The sequence below is a fragment of the Podarcis liolepis genome (assembly GCF_965112155.1).
Source record: "Podarcis liolepis genome assembly, chromosome: 7".
Lineage (NCBI taxonomy): Eukaryota > Metazoa > Chordata > Lepidosauria > Squamata > Lacertidae > Podarcis > Podarcis liolepis.
The window spans coordinates 86,353,495-86,376,142 of NC_139561.1; the positions used below are offsets into that span (position 1 = coordinate 86,353,495).

Consider the following 22,648-nt stretch of genomic DNA (forward strand, 5'->3'; position numbering starts at 1 on the left):
TCCCTCCGCGCTCTGGAGGCTTTGTGTTGTTTTCGCTGAAGCCTGGAGAGCGAGCGGCGTCGGTGCGTACCGACCCCTCTCGCTTTTCAGGCTTCAGGGATAGCCCCCTGAAGCCTTCGGAGCGCAGCGCGAATTCCCGCTGCGTTCTGGAGGCTTCGGGTTCCTTTCGCCGAAGCCAGGAGTCTTGCTCTCCCGGCTTCAGCAAAAGGAACCTGAAGCCTGAGGAGCGCAGCGGGAACTTGCGCTGCGCTCGGAAGGCTTCAGGGATAGCCGCACACAGCCCCTCCAGCAGGGAGAGGTTGCATGCAGCTAAAGAGGAAGCCAAAACAGCGAGCGGGATCCATCCCACTCGCTGTCTTGGCTTGTGCCATAGCCGCATGCAACCCCTCCGGCAGGGAGAGGCTGCGCGCAGCCTGTATGCTGCTCTTTGGGGCTGGGGGGGGGAGATTTTTTTCCTTGATTTCCCCCTCTAAAAACTAGATGCGCCCTATGGAGCGAAAAATACGGTACGTGATTTCACTTATTAAAGGCACGATGCCTCAGAACGTAACCCCCACGTAAATGGAGAGTTGCCTTTATGTCTTTGCAACGGCCCCTTGTCTCTAGATTATCTGGCCACCATTGAAGGCCTGGCAAACCCCTGATGGGAAGTTTTCCTTCTGCACATGAGTCTGGCAAACTGCTCTGAGCTGAAACATTCCTTCCTAGAATGTTTAGTTCACATTGAGTTCATGGAACATTGTACACTGACCTGTTCTTAATGCATAGTTGACCACATCTACGGAATACGATGGTCATGCTCTTTTAAGTCTTGCTATATCAATCACTAGTAATTGTTTAATATGAAGTCTTCACGCCTGTCCAATTCTGTGTTCCTTTTCCCAACCTTTAATCTATTGATGATAAATGCCTATATGCAACCCTATATGCAACCCTTGCATTGTACTTGTGTTAACCAATCAGCAACAAGCACATATGTGGCAATGCTGTAATATTCAATAAAAGGGACTCCCCGACACATGCTCGGGAGATGCCTCCCATATGACACTTGTCATTTGACTGTCGTTTATTTCAACCCAACAAACCCCATCACCAGAGGCCCTTTAGAAAGCTCCGAAGATGCACCTAGGAGCATAACGAAGATGCCTTATCAGACGACTGGTCCATGTAGCTCAGCCTTGTCCACACTGACTGGCAGCAGCAGGTCTTCTAGGTTTCAGGCAGGGGTCTGAACATGGGACCTTCTGCATGCAAGGCAAGTGCTCTCCCACTAGGCCACAGCCCATCCCCATTTCCTTGGCCTTCTCTTGAGGGGTTCTTGGTGGACGGAAGGATTTAGCCATATCTTGTCGCCAGATTTTAACATTTGGAGGGCGGTATTTTATAGTGCATTGCTGGTTTTATTTATTACAGTGGTTCTGCTCCTTTCTCCTGGGCCGTGTCCAGAAAGTGGTGTTGGGGGATGAGTGTTCAAACCCCTGGGCTCTCACTTGTGGGGTGCCTCAGGGTTCTGTCCTCTCCCCCATGCTTTTTAATATCTATATGAAGCCGCTGGGAGAGATCATCAGGGGGTTTGGGCTGGGTGTTCATCAGTATGTGGATGATAACCAGCTCTACCTCTCTTTCAAATCAGAACCAGTGAAGGTCCTGAGTGAGTGCCTGGAGACGGTTGGAGGATGGATGGCGGCTAACAGATTGAGGTTGAATCCTGACAAGACAGAAGGACTGTTTTGGGGGACAGGGGGTGGGGGACTCCCTGGTCCTGAATGGGGTAACTGTGCCCCTGAAGGACTAGGTGTGCAGCCTGGGAGTCATTTTGGACTCACAGCTGTCCATGGAGGCTCCATCTGGTACGCAGGCTGAGATCCTACCTGCCTGCGGACTGTCTTGTCAGAGTGGTGCATACTCTAGTTATCTCCCGCTTGGACTACTGCAATGCGCTCTACATGAGGCTACCTTTGAAGGTGACCCGGAAACTACAACTAATCCAGAATGCGGCAGCTAGACTGGTGACTGGGAATGGCCGCCAGGACCATATAACACCTGTCTTGAAAGACCTACATTGGCTCCCAGTACGTTTCCGAGCACAATTCAAAGTGTTGGTGCTGACCTTTAAAGCCCTAAACGGCCTCTGTCCTGTATACCTGAAGGAACGTCTCCACCCCCATCGTTCAGCCCGGACACTGAGGTCCAGCGCAGACGGCCTTCTGGCAGTTCCCTCATTGCGAGAAGTGAGGTTACAGGGAACCAGACAAAGGGTCTTCTTGGTAGTGGTGCCCGTCCTGTGAAACTCCCTCCCATCCGATGTCAAGGAAATAAGCAGGTATCGTATTTTTAAAAAGCATCTGAAGGCAGTCCTGTTTAGGGAAGTTTTTAATATTTAATGCTGTTTTGTTTTTGACACTCAATTGGGAGCCGCCCAGAGTGGCTGGGGAAACTCAGCTAGATGGGCAGGGTATAAATAATAAATTATTATTAAGTATGTTTTGCTGTGTTCTGTTTTATAAGCTGCTCTGAGGTGGCTTTTCCTCTTCAAGGCGGTTTAAACGTATGTTAGATAAAATCCAATTAATCCACCCAATAAATGATCAGTTTGCAGCAGCAGAACCAAGCAGTGGTAAAAGAGGGATAGCCCCCCCACCCCAAGTTCTGAATTCTACAAGGCAAGATCCTCGCATCTATGCTGCATTTGTCTCCTTGCTGCATTTGCACCAATGGCATCTCTGCAGGAGGGCTGCCAGAGCGCGGCTGCAATCCTCAGCTTACCTCCTTTGGGGTATGCCCCGCTGACTTCACTTGCGCATTCAAAACAGTGTGATCTAGTCCCCCACATCTTGTTTGAAATAAAAGTCTACTGGTGCCCCTCAAAACCTGACCCCCTCGTGCTACAGCCAGCCTAGCTTCAGTGAGGAGCAGCAGCTGCAGTGAGACAGGCGCTTCCTGCATTCCAATCTACCAGTAAATGGGCAGAATATGAGGACTTAGAATTTGCAATTCATGACTCTGTGAATGCTTTCTGTCTGACTTCAAAGGGTGTATCACACCAGCAGTGCTAATTGTTTTCCCTTCCTGAAGCCCTGGCCATTTATTTTCTACCTACTTTCTGCCTGCTTCCCAGAGGGATCTTGATGGCCTTGGCCACTGTGGTACAAATAGGATGCAGGGCTCTTCATATACAGTGGTACCTCGGGTTAAGAACTTAATTCATTCCGGAGGTCCGTTCTTAACCTGAAACTATTAACCTGAAGCACCACTTTAGCTAATGGGGCCTCCCGCTGCTGCCGCGCCACCGGAGCACGATTTCTGTTCTTATCCTGAAGCAAAGTTCTTAACCCGAGGTACTATTTCTGGGTTAGCGGAGTCTGTAACCTGAAGCGTCTGTAACCCGAGGTACCACTGTACTCATAGGAGCTGCCTGTCCGATTCTCAGCATCTGACTTTCTCCTGTAGAACCTGCTTGTAATGCTTTCCTTATTTGGCTGTTGGTATGATCTCCTTATCAAATTCTTCCTGGACAGTTTTGAGGAAGCCGGACGCTGAATCCTAAGCAGTCTCATTTTTCAGTCACAAAATAACTGACCGCACTGAATTTGCTAGTCCTTGAGGTGCCACAAGACTCACTGATTTTTTTTTTTGCAGCAACAGTCTAACACAGCTACCTCTCTGGAAAATGACTGCTTTGTGAAAGCCACTGCAGCTGCTTGTTCTGTTGCGTGACTCCTGCTGAAACAACCAGCTGTCGACAGCGGGGGGGGGGGATTTTTCTTCCTGGGGTGACGTAAGAGACCCTTGTACTTTGAAAGGCAATGCTGCAACTCACTGCAACAATGGTCCTCCCTTGCCTTTCCGTTTTCAAAGGGTTCTGTTTGCTATGGATCAGCAAAATAAAACCTTCAAGCACCAAGATAGTCTACTTCTGCTGCTGGGAACCAACAACAGCAAAGAGCCATTACCTTCATGCCCTGACTGTGACCTATCCAGACGCAGCTGTCTGGCTGCCATCGGAAACAGAATACTGGGCTAGAAGGGCCTTTGATCTGATCCAGAAAGGCAGAATGTACATTCAGTGCTGCTACCGTGAAACAATTCACTGTTGCAAACATCTCCTCCAGTATGGACAAGACACCGAGGTACCTGTAACGGGCAGGTAAGTCACCTGACTGCATAATCATTTGCATGGCATCAAGAGTTCAAGGAAGGAAAGCTCTCAGCTCTGAGATACTTGAGAACCTCTCCTTTTAAGGCTTGGGCCTTCACCAGGGCTCTTTCACTTTCCCTTCTCCATGCTCTTCACAGCTGGGTTTGGATATTCTGGGTTTTCAATCACCCCTTCTCCAAACTTCAGCTCCAGGAAGCTCCAGTAATCATTGGGCGCCATAGCCAGGAAGCCGGCAAACGGGATGGGGACCAAGGGCTTCAGGAAATGCTCCGGGAACTCAATGTCCTGCCGGTGATCCATCCACGTGTCCTTGGTCATCACGCCGTTCTTGGGGTAGAAGGGCCACAGGTCAACGTGCAAGTGGTTGCGCTCGCTATACTGCACCCGGTAGAAGTCCCCCTCGATGGCTTTCTCCCAGACAAAGCCCTTCTCGTCCACGATGGAGCCGGAATCTGCACTCCGGAGCAGCTCGCAGTTGGGGATGTCTTCCAGGTAGACGCCCAGATCCACGTCGTAATCCCACGGGATGATGTCTTGGTGGCGAGCGGCTCCCAGGAGCGTCCCCCCTTCCAGCCAGTAGCGCACTCCGGACGCCTCCAGGATGCCGATGACGTACTTGGCCGTCTCCCTCAGGGCCCGGAGGCAGCAAGGCGGCGTCCACCGGTTCTGGTAGAGGTATTCCGGCGTGTCATCGCGGATGGTGCCGAAGCAGCGGGGCGTCTCCTTGCCGCAGCCAAACCACTGCTCCTTGCCGTCCTCCAGGACCACACGCTTGATGCCAAAGTCGCGGAAGAGCTGGAGGCGGTTGGCCTTGGCCAGGTTGTCAGCTTTCCACTGGTTGTGGGAGGAGGTGAGCAGAGGCTGGTGGAGCGCCGAGAAGGAAACGTCAAGCAGGCGGACGGCCCACCCTCGCAGGGAGGCCTGGATGAAGAGGGAAGTCAGCAAGGGCTTGGCCAGGGGCATGGAGAGGTTGAAGAGGTCCCTGGTGCGCAGGAGGACGACGGCTTCGCCTTTCAAGGCCGCACACACCTTGGAGGAAGGCGGAGCTGCTGTGTAGTCAGCCGTCCATTCTTTAAGGTTCACCTTGAGGTTCAGGCACTGGAGGGGAGCTAGCGACTGCACTGGAGCCGCCACCATCTGCACCTGAGCTTGGCTGGCCTTGAACTCCTCCAGCATTCGCTCCAGCTGGGATGCGGAATCCACCCTCAGCCCATCTGGCACCAGCGCCACGTATTCCGTCTTCACGTAGGTCTCGGGCCTGGAGACGTGGGCAGGCTGGTCAGGGGACGGCTTGAGAATGACGACCTGGATGTTGGGAGTGCTGGGGAGAACCATAGGAGGATAAGGCAACCGGTCTGCCGCCACCACGACGGGCAGCTCGGGTTTGTGCTTCACGAAGAGATGCACTACATCGGGGACGTAGTTTTCAAAGTCTTCAAACTCCCTGATGAGGACGGTCACGCCTGACCTCAGCAGGCCAGGGGGCTGGTGGGCACTGGGGTGCGGGTGGTCCCTGTGGCGGTGCAAGACACGCTGCTGCAGCCTCGAGATGTAGAAAAGGATCAGTAGGTTTATGGCGATGGCAACAGCAAGCACGCCTTGGCAGAAGGTGATGCGCATCTTGCGAGCGCAGGGCAAGTTTGGAAGAGCTCTCGTCTCTGGCCCACGGAGTGTCTCGCAGTTCCAGATTCATCCATCCAAATTTAGTTTACCTGGAAACCAGGGAGAAGAAATAATCAAAAGATCGTACATTTAGGAAATACCATTTTACCACCAGCTATAGTGCTCTGGTCCATGGGGTCACGAAAAGTCGGACATGACTAAACGACTAAACAAAGAGATTACTCCAAACTTCTGAGACCAAAAGCAAACTTTTTACCTAAAATGATTTCCTTTTAGAGGGTCATACTGTCTTCCCGCAGAGAAACCCACCTCTATGTTTTTGCAAGGGTCATGGCACCGGGGCGCATGTCAAGATGGAGACACATTTAGGGAAGGCTGTTCTGAGAGCAAGTCATTCTGTGGTTCCTCCTTATGAGGCATGACCAATGATCCAATTGCACCTGGTGCATAGTTGAAACAGAATTCCTCTGCACCGTAGAACAACAAATGTTTGATAGGAGGCAAGTTCAGAACAATTCATGCAGAGAAGCAACGGGCAGCCAACTCTGTGGGTACACAGCAGCCTTTCATTACTGAATTAGTTTAGCTTGTGTCTCTCTCTCTCTCTCTCTCTCACACACACACACACAAACTGTTGCGCCCCAGAATGCAGCGCTCTAGGCAATCCAGACTGTGGCGTGCCACCACCACAAAGAAGAAGTGTTCTTGAATGAAGGATGGGGAACCTGTGGAGCCATTTTATCCAGAAAAACGTAAGAACAACAGAGGACCCTGCTGAATTAGGCCACCATAGTCCAACATTCTGTTCTCACACAGGCCAGCCAGATGCCTATGGGAAGCACATAAGCAGGACCCAAGAATAAAAGCACTCTCCTCTCGTGATGTTTCCAGAAGCATACTGCCTCCAACAATAGAACATAGCCATTCATAGGAGACAACTTCAGTAGCAGAGCCCATGCTCTGGAATTCCGAGATTCAAACCCTGGCAACTCCGGTGGGAGTTGCCTGAGACTTTGGATTGTTTCTGCTGGCCAAAGCATGCAGTGCTTATCTAGACTCTGGTTTCATACAGTGGTACCTCGGGTTAAGAACTTATTTCATTTGGGAGGTCTGTTCTTAACCTGAAGAACCACTTTAGCTAATGGGGCCTCCCACTGCCGCTGCACGATTTCTGTTCTCATCCTGAAGCAAAGTTCTTAACCCTAGGTAATATTTCTGGGTTAGTGGAGTCTGTAACCTGAAGCGTATGTAACCTGAAGCATATGTAACCCGAGGTAACACTGTATATGGATTCAAGTGACCTGGCATGAGATGGAACACATTCAGATCTCATGGATGAGGGCTGGTGAATTCCACAGCCAGTCTTTGCAAATGAATTGCAAGCAGCCCTTCCAAAAGAACTGCAAAATGCCATAAGTAGTATTCACAAGCCGGGTACATGGCGAGGTGTGTTGGGAACAGCGCCGCCTGGAGAACGGTAGCGCCACCAGAAAATGCCAACATGCTTTCAGGCGTGTGCAAGCATCAAGGCTCGTGCTGGGCATTAACCACCAGCAGCAGGGAAGCCAACAAAAGAGTAGCGCTAATGAGTGCAACCCCTCAACATATGTCTTTTTTATTTATTTTTAAACCCACTAATCTTCCTGGCGTGGCAGATGGGCCAGGAGAACAGGAGGGGGCTGCCTTATTTAATCTTATTTAGATCAAGCTTGCTCATTTCCCTGGAGGGATCAAGGCTTGTGTTTGTAAAGGGACAATCGTTGCTCTGTAACCCTCCTCCCTCTGTAGACCAATGAAGGGGGGGGGCTGGGACAAGAAAGCTTCCTTTGGGGGAAGGCTGCTTACTCAGAAGGAGAAAAAACACAAACAAAAAAGATCAGGTTTTCCATAATAGCAGAGTTAACACTCATCACCAACTTGCTATGCTGTGCAGACGGAGGCTTGATTCTCAATGAATGGGGTGCAGGGAACAAATTTGGTCACTGGTCCAATGCTAACCCCAAGAGTATGCCCCTTCACTTTCTCCCACATTGGTAAATGATTGCCATTTTATTTTATGTCCTCCAAGGAAATCAAGGGGCAGCAAACATGGTCCTTCCCATCCCCATTTTATCAAGCTCAGGTACTATTCCAGTGTACTGGAAGAGTGTAGTAATGATTTTTTAAAAAGACACACACCTATGAAATTCACATCAGGCTGCACCCTTAGCAAACTGTGGGGTCCCCAGAATAACAGGAACCCCTCCCCCCCCACTTCCTTGAGCCCAGCTCCTGTTTTCCATGCAAAGACAGGCAGAGGAAGCAGGAAGATAATGTCTCTGAGTATGTGCAGAGTGTCATCACACCCTACTCCCCCAGGCATCTGGGAGTCGTTCAGGCACACTTCAGTCCTGATAGCTATCATTTTGAAAGCAAACATGGAAAGCATGGAGGGTTTATAGGCACTTTAAAGATTATTTGACAGCAGCCTTTTTCACAAACCATTCTGTAAGAAGGGAACGGGACTTGCAGCACTCATCAATTCACTACGGAATTGCAGAGTTGGAAGGGACCCCAAGGGTCATCCAGCCCAACCCCCTGCAAGGCAGGAATCTCAACGAAAGCACCACTTCTGAAGGACGGGTGTTGTTATGTTATGGTGGTGCTGGTGGCGAGTCTAATCGTTGTCACAATGCAATGGAGACCAGAGAGGAAGGGGCAGGAATATGCAATGAATTCAGACTGAGGGAGCAGGAGACCTTTGGGCATGTCCCTGCCCTCTTCTAGTCTGCAAAGCGCTGTGCGCATGGATGTTGCTTTAAAAGATAACCATAACAAATGGCAATGATGATGACATTTAATACAGTGGCAACAGCAGAAATAACCACAGGCCCTTCTGACAGGACACTTTGGCTGAACTTGCACACCTTCCTCACTCCTTGGCAACAACCTGCTTATTTATTATATGGCTTATTTATTGCACACAGGTGGCGCTGTGGGTTAAACCACAGAGCCTAGGACTTGCCGATCAGAAGGTCGGTGGTTCGAATCCCCGCGATGGGGTGAGCTCCCGTTGCTCGGTCCCTGCTCCTGCCCACCTAGCAGTTCGAAAGCACGTCAAAGTGCAAGTAGATAAATAGGTACCACTCCGGCGGGAAGGTAAATGGCGTTTCCGTGCGCTGCTCTGGTTCGCCAGAAGCAGCTTAGTCATGCTGGCCACATGACCCGGAAGCTGTACGCCGGCTCCCTCGGCCAATAAAGTGAGATGAGCGCCGCAACCCCAGAGTGGGTCACGACTGGACCTAATGGTCAGGGGTGCTTTTACCTTTTGCAACTGCACCCCAGCTTTCCACCAAGGTGCTTAAGGCGGCACTCACAGCCTTCATCCTCCCAAGAACCCTGCGAGGTAGGCTGAGAGGGGCACCCCCTCATTCGCCAGGCCTCTCCCAGTGAACCCTGGTCTCCCATGCCACAGTCTGGGTCCTCTAAGCACTACACCACACCGTCCCTCTTCTACTTTACCCTTCACACACACCCGCCCCGCACCCCAAATAGGCTTCTGCGTGCCCCCAATGCAATCCCACTCAGGTCTGTCACGTCCTTTTAAATTTAATTTCACTTCATGGGGCGGGGGGGCGGGGAGGGTATGTTGCCACCCTGTCTATCCTCCCGAGGAGGAGGAGGAGGAGGAGGGATGACGGCAGCAGCCGGTTGCTAAGGTGCTGGCGGTGGGCGCCCTGCTCGGGGGCGACTTTTCCCGAAGGCCCCGAGGTAGCAGGCCGCGTTGCCATGGTGACTTCGCCCGCTCTCTTTCGAACGGGCGGGCGGTTAGATTCGGGGCCCTGCGCGCGGACGTTGCACGAGGGTGGGGAGCAGCCTGCGCGCGCAGGGAAGGATAGAGCGGCGCGCGCTCCCCCCACCCTACTCCGGTTACCACGGCAACGCCCCCCCCCCCAATTCTGCGAGAGGAGCAGGAATAGGAGGCGGCGGAGATCAGAGAGAGGGAGGATGCGGCCCACCCCTCCAGTCACCATGGAAACACCTTCCCTCCCTTCTCAATCTCTCTCTCTCTCCCTCCGGCTTCACACTCTTCTGCGGCGTAGTAGCCGCGAGCGCCTCCCGAGCCGACCTAGGCCGCATTTCCTGGCCGGCTCCCTATTTGGCAGGAAGTGGCCCCCGCTCCTCCCTCCCGCACGTCCTCTCTGTCCCCCGCTCTCGCTCGCCTCCTCCGCCTCCTCCCCTCGCAGACCGGGACCCGCTTCCCGCCGCCCGCCCTCCTCCTCCCTCCCCCCGCGCGCGGCGGGCTCACTATGTGGCAGCAGCAGCAACAGCCGCCGCCGCCACCACCTCCGCCGCCGCCGCCCTCCTCGTCGTCGTCGTCGTGCTCCTCCTCCTCCTCCTCCCCGTCGCCGCCTCCTCAGCCGCAGCCGGCCGGATCCCCGATGGAGGCCGAGCGGGTGGCGGCGCGGGCCCAGCAGCTGCACCAGCAGGCGCTGGCCGCGGCGGCGGGAGACCAGCCGCCTCAGCCGCCCCCTCCGCCGCCGCCTCAGCAAGGCACGGCGGCGGCGGCGGCCTCTCAGGGCGGCCCCGGCCGCGGCGAGCTGAGCCTGCCGGGCATCCTGCACTTCATCCAGCACGAGTGGGCGCGCTTCGAGGCCGAGAAGAGCCGCTGGGAGGCCGAGAGGGCCGAGCTGCAGGTGAGAGGGGCCGGCGGTTACCGGGAGCCGAGGGCGCGGGGGCGGCGGGGACAGCCGCGGGGTCGCCTCTTCTTTCCTCCTCCTCCTCCTCCCGCCGCTGCTGCTCCTGCCACTGCCGTCGCCATCTTGGTGGGAAATGGTGGCCGACGGGACTGGCGGGGGTGGGGGCAGGCGCGGCGCCCCCCAAGCTCCGGGGGTCACGGCTGCGGCCACGAAACGGGGGAGTCCCTGCCAGAGGAAGGCGCTCTTACCCCCCATTGCATAGCCCCGCAAGGCCTGGCAACACTGCCCCCAGCCATCCCTATGCCCTGCAAGATTTCTCTAGGGGCTTCCTATCCCATCGTCTATATATATATGATAAATATATAAATATGTGACCGGCTTGCCCCAACATATATTAAAACACTGAACATTCAAAAACTTCCCTGTACAGAGCTGCCTTCAAATGTCTTCTAAAGGTTGCATAGTTCTTTATCTCCTTGGCTCTGGGGTCACATAACTCCATACCCTCCAACATTTCTCCCATGAAAAGCGATGAAAAATGGGACATTCTGGGATCAAATCAGAAACTGGGGCGGCTTTTGTAATTCCAGGACTGTCCCTGGAAATAGGGACACTTGGAGGGTCCGCATCCCTGAGGAAGGCTGTGGGGATTATTCCCGTAGAAGGTGGATCGGGGGGGGCTAAACCCCAAAGAGTGTTTTGGGCTCCTTTCGTGTAGCAGTTAAAATTATGGTTTGGCGGGGAGGGGAAGAGATACTTCCCCTCCTTCCAGAAGGTGTTCACTCTAAGCTTTCCCATCTAATCTCACTCTGGACACCTTCTCAAGTACTACTCGGTGGAGAAGGCGGCTGCTTCCACTTCAAGGCCCAGGATGCCAAGGCGGAAGATGTGCTTAAATCAATGGGAAAGAGCGACTGTAATTCCAGAAGGACTCTTGTCGTCGGTTGCCCAGACAATATTGAGCTAGATGATCTGTGTCCGCTTCCTGTGCTCCTGAGGCCTTCCTTTCCATTCTTCAGTCCAACAGGAATATCCCTATGCAAATAGGATGCTTCTCCTACTGTACTCTGTTAAAAAGGGAAATCTGAGGGGGCTGGATTCCGCCTCCCTCCCCCAATTTTGCCGCCCTTCTAGAGATGCCATATGTTGCGATGGTGGGCTGATTCCCACAGAAGAGGGTTTAGGAGCTGCTAGTTGTGGATTTTTTTTGCATGTAGGAAGTGGACTTATACCAGGCCAGACCATTGGTCCACCCAGCTCAGGCAGTGGTTCTGCAGGGTTTCCAGCAGGGGTCTCTCCCTGCCTTACCTGGGGACACCAGGCATTGAACTTTCCATATGCAAAGCAGGATCTTCCCTTCTGAACTATGGACTTAAACACACATCATACTAGGTGAGGGCAGCAGGGAGAATATGTTCAGTGCTGTCTCAACCACCGCCAGTGATGCATAGTCAGTGGGGAAGATACGCATAGGGAGAGTGAGCCTTTGGGGATGGAGTCAGCGAACCCTCAAACCCAAAGCAATTTATGATTACGGTGTAGAATTCTGTTTGTCTCAAAGAACACAAGAGCAGTAGCATCCCCCACTGATTTCAGTGAAACTTGCTTCATTGTTTAGTGTTTAGAGAATATTAATCACTTCAGGTCAATGTTATCTGGCTGCCAGAGATTTAGCACAGGAAATGGGAACAGGGAGATGGATGGCAAATCTCAGTCCAAATAACCGCTTATAGTGAAATGGGTGAAATCGATTAAAGCAGGGAGGCACATTATTCTAAAGTTGTCTTGGGTGTTGAGTAGGTTTGAGGCTGGATGTACTAAAGGGGGTGGATAGTTGGTCCCTTCCCCTTGTAGGGATGTGGAAAGAAATGAGTGACCTGGGCAATATATCTGCATTACCTCAGAAAGGCAAAAGGTTGAAAGTAACTGATGTATTGCCAACCGTGAGTGGAAGCCTGTGAAAGGATTTCATCTCTGCTTTCTGTGGTGACAGAGTGGGGGGTGAGTGGGTGGATATTGCTGCCACCTGTTCCATAGCAAATGGGGAGTGTATGGGAAGAGGAAGGAGGAAGCTGACACCTATGTCTCCCAGGTGGTTGGGAAGCAGCTGTCCCTACTGCCATAGTAACTGGCACAAAGGGAGATGGAACAACATATTGTATTTTAGCATGGATGCAAAGGCGGTAGAGAGAGCAGGGGGCTGAACAGAGGTTGTGTTAAGAGACGGACAGTGTGCTCTTATTTATTTACAGTGGTGCCTCGCAAGACGAAATTAATTCGCTCTGCGAGTTTTTTCGTCTTGCAAATTTTTCGTCTTGCGAAGCACGGTCAAGTCGCAACTGCACCTCTTCAAGCATTTTTAAGAAAAAGGAAACAAGCTTGCAAGACGTTTTCGTCTTGCGAAGCAAGCCCATAGGGAAATTTGTCTTGCGAAGCAACTCAAAAAACGAAAAACTCTTTTGTCTTGCGAGTTTTTCGTCTTCCGAGGCATTCGTCTTGCGAGGTACCACTGTATTGTGTTTACATCCTGGCTTCTTACCCAATGAGCTCAGGGTGCTGTATATGGGTCTCTTCCCCTCATTTAATCTGCACAACTGCCCTGCAAGATAGATTAGGCTGAGAGGTAGTGACTAGTTCCATGGCCACGCAGTGAGCCAAGTGGGGATTTGAACCTTGGTCTCCTAGGTCCTAGTCCGACCCTCTTAAGAACTGCACCACACTGGCTATCTTTTGAAAGGGCTGTAGCCAGAAGTTACTGCTCATAGTATAAGTGCCCATCCTTCTTTTTCCCTCTGGTGAACCACTGTTTGTTTTGTGCTGAAAACCTGTTTGACCAGAGGTAGCACGCAGCCCCTGAAATCACAGTGCACGTCCCATGGGAAGCTCTGCCTCTCACAAATCAGGTTCGGTTTTCTTAAAAACCAAATGGTTATCTGCCACCAGAATGATAAGGGAGCGTAAATCGGAAGCAATTGTTCACTCTTAAAAACTGGCACTTGGGGCCATCTAGTAGAACCAATCGGCAGTATGTTGAAACACTGCGAAATGGAATTACCGTCTTTTTCGCTCTATAAGACACACCAGACCACAAGACGTACCTAGTTTTTGGAGGAGAAAAACAAGAAAAAAATATTCTGAATCCCAGAAGCCAGAACAGCAAGAGGGATCGCTGCGCAGTGAAAGCAGCAATCCCTCTTGCTGTTCTGGCTTCTGGGATAGCTGTGCAGCCTGCATTCGCTCCATAAGACACACACACATTTCCCCTTACTTTTTAGGAGGGAAAAAGTGACTCTTATAGAGCAAAAAATACGGTACATTCAGCTGACCGGCTAGCAGCCAGGATCCCAGTGCACATACCCCCTTGGCTATGCTGCTCAGCTAACCTACTTCGCAGGATTGGTGTGAGGATAAAACTAGGAGGGAAGAACCACACATGCTACCTTGAGCTCCTTGGAGGAAAGGCAGAATAGAGATGTAATCATAATAGGCAGCTTTAAAGATAGATTAGGCATGTTCACAGAGAGATTTAGGTGGCTAGCCATAATTAGCTTAAAATGGTATTCAGAGGCAGTAAACAGCTGATTTGTAAATGCTGGAGACAAAGGCAAGAGCCACCCACTGTTGCTCGTTTGTGAGCTTCCCTGGGGTGCACGCAGCTGATCCTGTCAAGGGCAAATTTCAGATAATCTGTTCAACAAGAACTGATTCCGTGTGGCTGGGAATTGTGTTAAGGGAAGCTGTTTAAAGTCAGTATGTGACTTTCCTACCAGTGGGGACATTTGACAGTCTTAATATCGCACCTGAGAAGTGGACACTGAGGATGAAAAATGGATCTTGAGTGAATCGAAGTGTTTTTGCTTCCCATGATGAACACGGTCTCCTCCTGTCTTGCTGCTACCTCTCATCAAACAGGTTTTGCAAGTTTTTGGAACAATACAAAAACTTGCAAAATCTGTTTACCTGCAGGGAAAGTGGGATGAGTTGTGTGCACTGTGGGCAGCAACCAAACCCACTTGAAATCCTAGTGCTGGGAAAGCAGCAGAGAAATGGAAATACTAAAGAGAATCTCCCTTTCAAGCCATCTTCAATTCTGGAAAAGAGCATATTTTTTTGTCTTCCGTTTGAGGTGTTCTTATTACTGTAGTGGAAACTAGTTGCCCAGTCCAAGCAATATGTACAGAAGCAAACTCCTGGGAATTTCAGCTGCATGTTTAATTACATACTTAGTGCAGTCCAGTTTTTTCAAAAGCGCTCTGTAAACATGAACTTGTTAAACCTGTGAGGTTGTGGCTGGATTTTCCTGCGGTGCTGTCAATCCATGTACTGATGGAGGCAAGTCAGTGAGCCTTTGACATGGCTTCATATCAGTGAAATGGCCCAATTTGCAACCCCTTACAATTTTCCTACCCTCTCATGACAGATGCCACTGCTGTTCAGCTAAGACAGAATATCGAACCTGCTTATCGTACCAGGAGTGTGTCCCCTGCAGTTTACAAACCATGTCGCTTTTTCAGCCACATGCAGCTTATCGCATCAACATTGTAAAGTTGTTATAGCAGTTAAACAGCAAGGGCAGAACTTCTGCATATTATTTTGAATTCATGGCCTGCTGAGAGAAAACATGGAATAGGACAGAGTCACCTAGTTCCCAGTCTTTTCCACTTGGTCACTGTTGGGGATGAAGGGAGGATCGGGATTTGGTTTAATAAGGGAGCTGTCATATAAAATCCTGCCCCTCTTTGCACTATCAACACACAGCCCTTGTCCCTAGAGGGTTTCCATCCCCTTTCTTTTGCCGCCTTATCTGTTTTGTTTCTCCAACCTCCCTGCAGCATGCAGCCCCTCCTGTTCATGGGCCCTTTGTAACCAGATGCCCTTTCCTGTTCCCTTCAAGCTGTTGCAATGACATTTATTAATCCTGTGACCTCAGAGCAGTTCAACCAATGAGACGAGGGAACTCAGCATCAGGGGAAGACTTATTTACATACATCAAGTTGTGTGTGTGTACTTCTGTTAATATTTTTTGAGATGGGATTTAGCAGGGGTCAGCAACCTTTTTCAGCCATGGGCCGGTCCGCCATCCCTCAGACCATGTGGTGGGCTGGACTATATTTTGGGGGGGGGGGAAATGAACAAATTCCTATACTCCACAAATAACCCAAAGATGCATTTTAAATGAAATGACACATTCTACTCATGTAAAAACACGCTGATTCCCGGACCATCCGTGGGCTGGATTGAGAAGGCGATTGGGCCGCATCCGGCCCACAGGCCTTAGGTTGCCTGCCCCTGGGTTTTAGCCTATAATTCCCTCATAATCCTGGGTTGGGCAGGAACGGGGTTGTTGTGTGCTGTCAGAATTCAGTGCCTCTGACTTCCGGTTCTTAACCCTCCAGGCGCAAGTGGCCTTTCTTCAGGGGGAAAGGAAGGGCCAAGAGAACCTCAAGACAGATCTTGTACGGAGGATAAAGATGCTGGAATACGCTCTGAAGCAGGAGAGGTGAGCCATGCCACACACCAGTGCGCCCCCCTTTGTGGTGGCAGAGTGGGCACCTCTGGGTTGCTGCCGCTGCTGGGCTCTCATTTCGGGAGAGGGTGGAGTTTCCCTCATAGTGCAGTGGGGAGAGACAGTCTGGATTCTTCTTTCCACTCCTGGTATCCTTGTGCGACAGTCGCCTCACCGTTGCATTCTGCACCCATCACCCGCTGTAAGGAACATGCCACGTGCTCATTTGCTCCCGGTGTTTTGCTCCTAAGGTTTCTTCTGCTTCTTCCAGGTCAAAGTACCACAAGCTGAAATTTGGCACTGAACTGAACCAGGGGGAAAAGAAAGCAGATATGTCAGAACCAGGTATTGTGCTCCCCGCCCCACCCTCGGGTGTCTGGGCACCTGCTCACTTGCACCTGTGATGTTCCTTTATCCTTCGCTGAGCCACCTGCCAGGGCCTAAACAGGTGCTTCCACTGTTGTTCCCCTGGAATGGCAATGACATCCTCTCACAATGAGAGACCTCCAGGAACCTGCTCCTGCAGTTGTCTTCTGATGTGTCCACTGCTCTTTTAGGTTCAGGCGGCTGGTGAATGAGAGCTGGGCATTCCTGCTTAAGTAGTATCTTGCACAGACTCCCTCACCTTCCAGACATTCCAGGCTATGTCCAGTGAAATCTCACTCTTCCAACTTTTGGAGCTTGGATTTCTTCCATTTTTTGTTTGCTGTCTGGAAGTTGCCACAGGTGCCAAAACAAATGGAAGGGCAGCCCATAAGTATTTAAATAAATGTTGAGGCCGGTGCTTCGTTAGCAATAGACTCCCTTTTGCGTTGAGGGGAAGGAGGAAAAGGGCAGGAGGGTAGATTCAGGGAAGAGGCTCTAGCTCAGTGGCAAAGCTCAGGCTTGGCTTTGCATACTGAAGTTCACTCCCTGGCTGTCCTCTCAGACTCTGTGCTTCGTGTGCACGGGTAAAGCTATCAATAAATAATGTAATTAAAGCATTTTCTAACCCTCTCTCTAGCTAAAGATAGTCCTACAGTGGCCTTCAGATCAGTTAAGAATACAAGACAATCCCTGCCTTCAGGCTTTCACTGCACAAAATGGCAAAGGGATTGGGAGGAGGAAAATAGTTATTGTTTAAAAGGCATAGCAGGTCTGGAAGAGAAAAACCTTCCTGAGGCCCTGGAGCTGTCCTAGTGGCAGTCAGAGGAGACAGAGCTGGCCTGAATGGGGCAAAAGATCAGAGAACCTGGAAGAGGGGAGGAAATTTGCTCTCCTTGACCGCTGGAAGACTTTCCTAGTCCCGCTCTAGGCCATCCATATGGTTTGAGTTTTTCTGGGTTTTTAAATAGCAAATTCTGGCCTTGCCATTTGCAAGGCTGAGAACATACTACAGAGGCCCGTTCGCAACATGAAAAGAGCGCAACCCGCAGCGGCATGTCTGCGCACGCGCCGGTTGCAATTTGCCGCTTCTGCGCATGCGCGTGATGTCGTTTTGCGCTTCTGCGCATACGTGAGCAGCGAAACACGGAAGTAACCTTTTCTGGAACTTCCGAGACGCTGCAGGACGTTAACCTGAAAGAACGTAAAATGAAGCAAAAGTAACACGAGGTATGGCTGTAGTTTCCTTGCCAGCTGCTGATGGAAAGCTTTCCTCCTTTCGCCCCTAGTCTCCAACGGGCCAGCGGAACCGATCTCCTTGGAGAGCAACCAGTTCATGTGGAAGGAAGGGCGCCAACTCCTCCGCCAGTGAGTAGGAACTGAGCTCCTGGGGGTGAGCGAAGAGGTTCTGCCCTGTTGGCAGCCTCCCTGTAAGGCAGGCTTGTCCCGGGGCCTGCCAAGTTGCTCAGCCCTATACTGAAGGCCCCTTTTGATCGGCCTCCCCAGGTACCTGGAGGAAGTGGGCTACACGGACACCATCCTAGACATGCGATCCAAGCGAGTCCGCTCTCTGCTCGGCCGCTGCTCCATGGAACTGAACGGTGCTTCCGAGCCCAGCGGCCAGGGGACTGGGCCTGCGCCGGGACCTGCTGGGCTGAATGGGGGCGAGTCCCTTCTCGTCAAGCAGATAGAGGAGCAGATCAAAAGGTACGTTATCAGTCACTTTGGCCATAGGGCAGCGAGGAAGAGAAGGTTCTCCATGTTCCTTGCCCCCCCCTTCACAGCAGAGGGCCACCTTGACCCGCTGTCAACCCTCTGGAAGCCACACGCCTAGAGTATGCATGGGCAATTGTAATTATTATTATTATTATTATTAATTAATTATTTATTGTTATTTATTATTATTATTATTTATACCCCACCCATGTGGCTGAGTTTCCCCAGCCACTCTGGGCGGCTTCCAATCAAGTGTTAAAAACAATACAGGATTAAATATTAAAAACTTCCCTAAACAGGGAATTGTAACTTTCCCTCCTTCTTAAATACAGTTTTTAGTGTGTGTGGGGGGGAGGGTTTTCACAAAAAACCTTCTGGCACCGTAGACTCAGCAGAGGATCTGTGGTCAGTGATTATTTTTTAAAAGCGACACATTTTTCAGGACCACAAAAAACCTTTTGGCATCACAGCAGAGGAAATATAAGAGCAGCAAAAAAAACCAACAATGTTTACATTTTTCAAAAGAAGCAGTACATTGGGGGGGGGGTTCATCCTTCGAATGAGCCACGCCTACTACACTGGGTGTGATTGTTCCATCTGGTGCACGTTCTTTCTCTTCTCTTCGGCAAATGTCCTGAAGGAACGAACTGTGGTCCAAGCTCTGGCAGGGCAGGTACAGTCCTGCTCCAGGCCTTACTAGTGTCTTCTGTGTTATATCGCTGCTCTGATTGCCAGCGCAGGGTACATAGGACTTTCACCATAGAGCTGCAAGGAGGGGGTGGCTCCCGTATCTACATTCATTGAGGGTCATGGCCAGTTTTCTTTTCCCCAGAGTTTGCATTTTTTTAAACTAGATGTTCAGAGTCTACGTTACTCTGATATTTTCCTACTTCTGTGGTCTGTGGCTAGCAGTAGGGAATGAAACACCCAGGGGATGTACAGAGGAGACCTTTCGAAGAGCAGGTTCCTTAAGGCCAGGGGATGAGACTGGGCTGGCAGTGGCCCCTGTATAGGACAAAGGGTGTAGTGCTGGTGCCTGTGGAAGGGACTTTTCAGTGGTGGCCCCACATCTGTATTCTTTTAAGGAAGCACGTGTAGATTCACCCTTTTTGCCAGGCTTTTGGATGAGGGAAATTTGTCAGGCTGCATTTATTAACAGTTTGATGCAGCTGTTTCAATTCTGAGTTGAATTTGTGTCATGGCCACAGTGATCCATGCGACGGTCACCTCCAGGCTTGACTACTGTAATTCGCTCTACGCGGGGCTGCCCTTGAAGCTGTCCCAGAAACTCCAGCGGGTGCAGAATGCTGCAGCGAGGCTCCTCACGGGGTCTCTGCCATGGGAGCATATTCACCCAGTGCTTTTCCAGCTGCACTGGCTCCCGGTGGAGTACAGGGTCAGGTTTAAGGTGCTGCTTTTGACCTTTAAAGCCCTTCACGGCCTAGGACCCTTGTACCTACGGGACCGCCTCTCCCAGTATGCCCCACAGAGAGCCTCAAGGTCCATAAATAGCAACACCCTAGTGGTCCCGGGCCCTAAGGAAGTTAGATTAGCTTCAACCAGAGCCAGGGCCTTTTCAACTCTGGCTCCAGCCTGGTGGAACGCTCTGCCTCATGAGACCAGGGCCCTGCAGGATCTGATTTCTTTCTGCAGGGCCTGTAAGACAGAGTTATTCTGCCTGGCCTTTGGCTTGGAGCCAATTTGATTCCCTCCCTCTCTTTCTTTTTTCTTTTCCTTCTCCTCCTGTGATGAGGCTACATTTTAATATTTTAATGTTTCATTATTTTAATGTTGTATTTTAATTTTGTTTTTAAGTTGTAATCATTCAACTTGTTTTTATTATTGCTTGTAAGCCGCTCTGAGCCCGGCCTTGGCTGGGGAGGGCGGGGTATAAATAAAAATTCTTCTTCTTCTTCTTCTTATCATGTTGTTGTTGTTTGGTAGTTACATTGTTCAATATGCGGTAAACCTCCCTGTGGCCTCTTGCAAAAGGTGGGAAATAAATAAATAAAATAAAAACCCTGGTCAGGGAAGGTTCTGCATAGCCTTGCACTGTGGAGGTCCATAAAGTCATAAGTGTCTGTGCTGATGGCTGTCAGGAATGGCTGATCCAGGAATGGATCTACACAAATCAGGTTAGAGGAGGGAGTGTGGGATCCCTCAGTGAATATATTTCCAGCCTGTTTTGGAGCTGAGTTCATACTCCCCATACAACAGTTTTCTGCTTCTTTTCTCCTGATAATGAGCATGCTTTTCTGTTTTCACGTGAGGCAACCCTAGACCCCAGTGTCAGTTCTTCTTCCTTACCCTTCTTACTTGCAGGAATGCTGGGAAGGAGGCAAAGGACCGGACCGGCGGCTCCGTGATGGAGAAGATTCCCTTCTTGCAGGGCTGCGAGGAAGAAGACGACAGTGATGAGGAGAAGGACTTGGAAAGCCTGCCCCTGGAGACGCAGCGGCAACACAAGAAGCAGCGAGTAAAGGTATCCTCCTGTCCATGAACCTAGCAAAGAGATGGAGGACTTAGTTTAGCATCATGGAGGCAAGGGGGCTGAGCTTAGGTTTCTTGAAGGGAATTGGTTTTTTTTAGCAATATAGAACAGAGGGCAGGGAGTCAGAATCATAGAATTGCAGAGTTGAGAGGGGCCCTTGAGAGCCATCTAGTCCAATCCCCTGCAATGGGATCGGACTTGCAACCTTAGTGTTATCAGCACCATGCTCTAACCCAGTGTTTCCCAACCGGTGTTCCGCGGCACACTAGTGTGCCGCAGAACGTTGCCTTGTGTTCCGTGGGAGGGAGGCGGGCGAGGCGGGCGGCGAGAGGCGGGGCGGCGGCGGCGAGCACACGCGGGGCGGCGAGCGAGCTCCCTCCCACATCCCATCGCCGCTCGCTTCGGCCGGCCTACTGGAGGAAGGCGCGAAAACCTCGCGCATGCGCAGGCCTTCCGCCTGCGACAGCCCAGTAGGCCGGCCGAAGCGAGCGGCGATGGGATGTGGGAGGAAGCTCGCTCGCCGCCCCGCGTGTGCTCGCCGCCCGACTCGCCCGCCTCCCTCCCACGGCACACCAGCCTACCTCCGTGGGAGGGAGGCGGGCGAGGCGGGCGGCGAGAGGCGGGGCGGCGGCGGCGGCGAGGAGAGGCCGCCCAGCGCGGGGCTCTCGCCGTCTGCCTGCCTGGCTGCCTGCGAGCTCGGCGGGCAGCGCTTCCGTCCGCAGCGCCCGCCTCGCAGCTCTCATTCCCTGCCCCTACCAAAGCTCACCCAGCCAAGCCGCGCTCTCTTTCCTGCCTCTCTTTGCTGCCTCCTCCCCCCCCACCCCCAAAGCTTGGAGGTTCCCCGGCAGGAAGGAGGGAACTTAATCCTCTCCAAGGGCTGCGGAAAACAGACATGCAAATGGGGGCTTGCCAGCTCTTCAAGCGCCGCCGGCTTTCTTTGGGAATTACCGCCCGCCGAGCCCGGTAACGCTGACAGGCCGAGCCGCGGGGCTTGGCAGCGCAGCCGGCAGAGTGTGGGAAAGGGCGGCCGCCACGCGCCGGGCAAGGCGAGACTCGACGGGGAGGACACCGGCAGCAGCGCCCCCCCCCCCTGAAACCCGCTCCGGGCAGGTAATTCACAGAGAGTGGACAGAAGGAAGCCTTAAAGGGCTTCAGCCTCCCAGAGTGGCGGGGAATAATAATAATAATAATAATAATAATAAAAATTGACAGGTGGTGTTTTTCTAGGTGAGGGGGTGGGGACTGTAATAACAAAAAAATCAGCTGTATATCAACCGCTGTTTTGCAATGAGGAATTGCAAATAAGGAAGATCAAAAGGAGAATGTTTTTTTGGGGGGGACTCTCTTCCTCTTCCTCCTCCTCCTCTCGTTCTTGCTCCTCTTCCTGGCAAAAGGGCTGCTGAGACCCCTTCTCTCTTGGGTGCCGGTGGGTGCTGTGACGTTGACGCTGCTGTGGCAAGTGCCTTTACTTAGCAGAGTGCATTCCCCTTTACACAGGAGGGGAGGGAAAAAATTGAAACTTACACTTTCGTGCGTCCCTCCCGGCGCGACGCTGCGCGCTGACGTCACGGGGCTGTAATGGTGGTGTGCCTCGAGATTTTTTTCATCAAACAAGTGTGCCTTTGCCCAAAAAAGGTTGGGAAACACTGCTCTAACCAACTGAGCTATCTGCAGCTGCAGATATTTTACTTATTTCTTAAACTTCTTAGCTTAGTTCTCCAAGTGTCTTTCAGCAATTTATATATCACGCATGTGTGTGTGTGTGTGTGTGTGTGTGTGTACATATGCACCCACACACCCACAGAGTATAAGAAAAGGGGGTGTCATACAATGCAGCAATCTGTTGTTTAATATAACATTCATGGAAGCAAACAAGCATTAACTATGCTCAAATAATAAACAGAGAATACTCCCACTCACTAATACCCCCCTTATAACCGCACCCACCCAGAAGTCTAGTATCAGGCCAGCTATTCCAAATCAGCATACTCCTCCAGGGATGGTCCGCCATCTCCTCTCCCTTTGTGGGAAGCAAGAGCAAGGCAAAACAGGCCTTTGGATTGTAGCTGCTATCCCCGGCTCTGCCAGGGCAGTGAAATCTCATCCATTAG

The 22,648-nt window shown here is 51.5% G+C and overlaps 2 protein-coding genes and 2 long non-coding RNA genes across 8 annotated transcripts in view; 1 reads left to right on the top strand and 3 right to left on the bottom strand.

The window, feature by feature from the left end:
• FKRP (fukutin related protein) overlaps positions 1-10,733 on the bottom strand; it is a 215,480-nt gene extending 204,747 nt beyond the window's left edge. For 3 of the 5 annotated variants that reach the window (XR_014528953.1, XR_014528954.1, XR_014528955.1), the window contains exons 1-2: positions 10,480-10,621; positions 3,370-5,871 (exon numbers count right to left, since the gene is read on the bottom strand). Coding sequence is in view for 2 of the 5 variants with exons in the window: in XM_083515911.1 (XP_083372037.1) it covers positions 4,268-5,779 (1,512 nt within the window). In the remaining 3 variants the exon portion in view is untranslated. Of the gene's footprint in view, positions 1-2,358; positions 5,872-10,070; positions 10,170-10,479 lie in introns of those variants that run through there. The other 2 variants (XM_083515911.1, XM_083515912.1) reach the window with 2 other exon arrangements.
• Positions 1-22,648, bottom strand: part of LOC310712738 — a 279,033-nt gene that overhangs the window by 15,640 nt on the left and 240,745 nt on the right. The gene's annotated exons all lie outside the window — the stretch shown is intronic.
• Positions 2,359-22,648, bottom strand: part of LOC310712751 — a 63,638-nt gene continuing 43,348 nt past the window's right edge. Inside the window, exon 2 of the long non-coding RNA XR_014528983.1 lies at positions 2,359-3,185. This is a non-coding gene — a long non-coding RNA (uncharacterized lncRNA). The remainder of the gene's footprint in view (positions 3,186-22,648) is intronic.
• Positions 9,727-22,648, top strand: part of STRN4 (striatin 4) — a 28,049-nt gene continuing 15,127 nt past the window's right edge. Inside the window, exons 1-6 of the mRNA XM_083515825.1 lie at positions 9,727-10,458; positions 15,858-15,961; positions 16,239-16,312; positions 17,620-17,698; positions 17,837-18,037; positions 20,369-20,528. Of these exons, the coding sequence (XP_083371951.1) occupies positions 10,072-10,458; positions 15,858-15,961; positions 16,239-16,312; positions 17,620-17,698; positions 17,837-18,037; positions 20,369-20,528 (1,005 nt within the window). The 5' untranslated portion in view covers positions 9,727-10,071. The remainder of the gene's footprint in view (positions 10,459-15,857; positions 15,962-16,238; positions 16,313-17,619; positions 17,699-17,836; positions 18,038-20,368; positions 20,529-22,648) is intronic.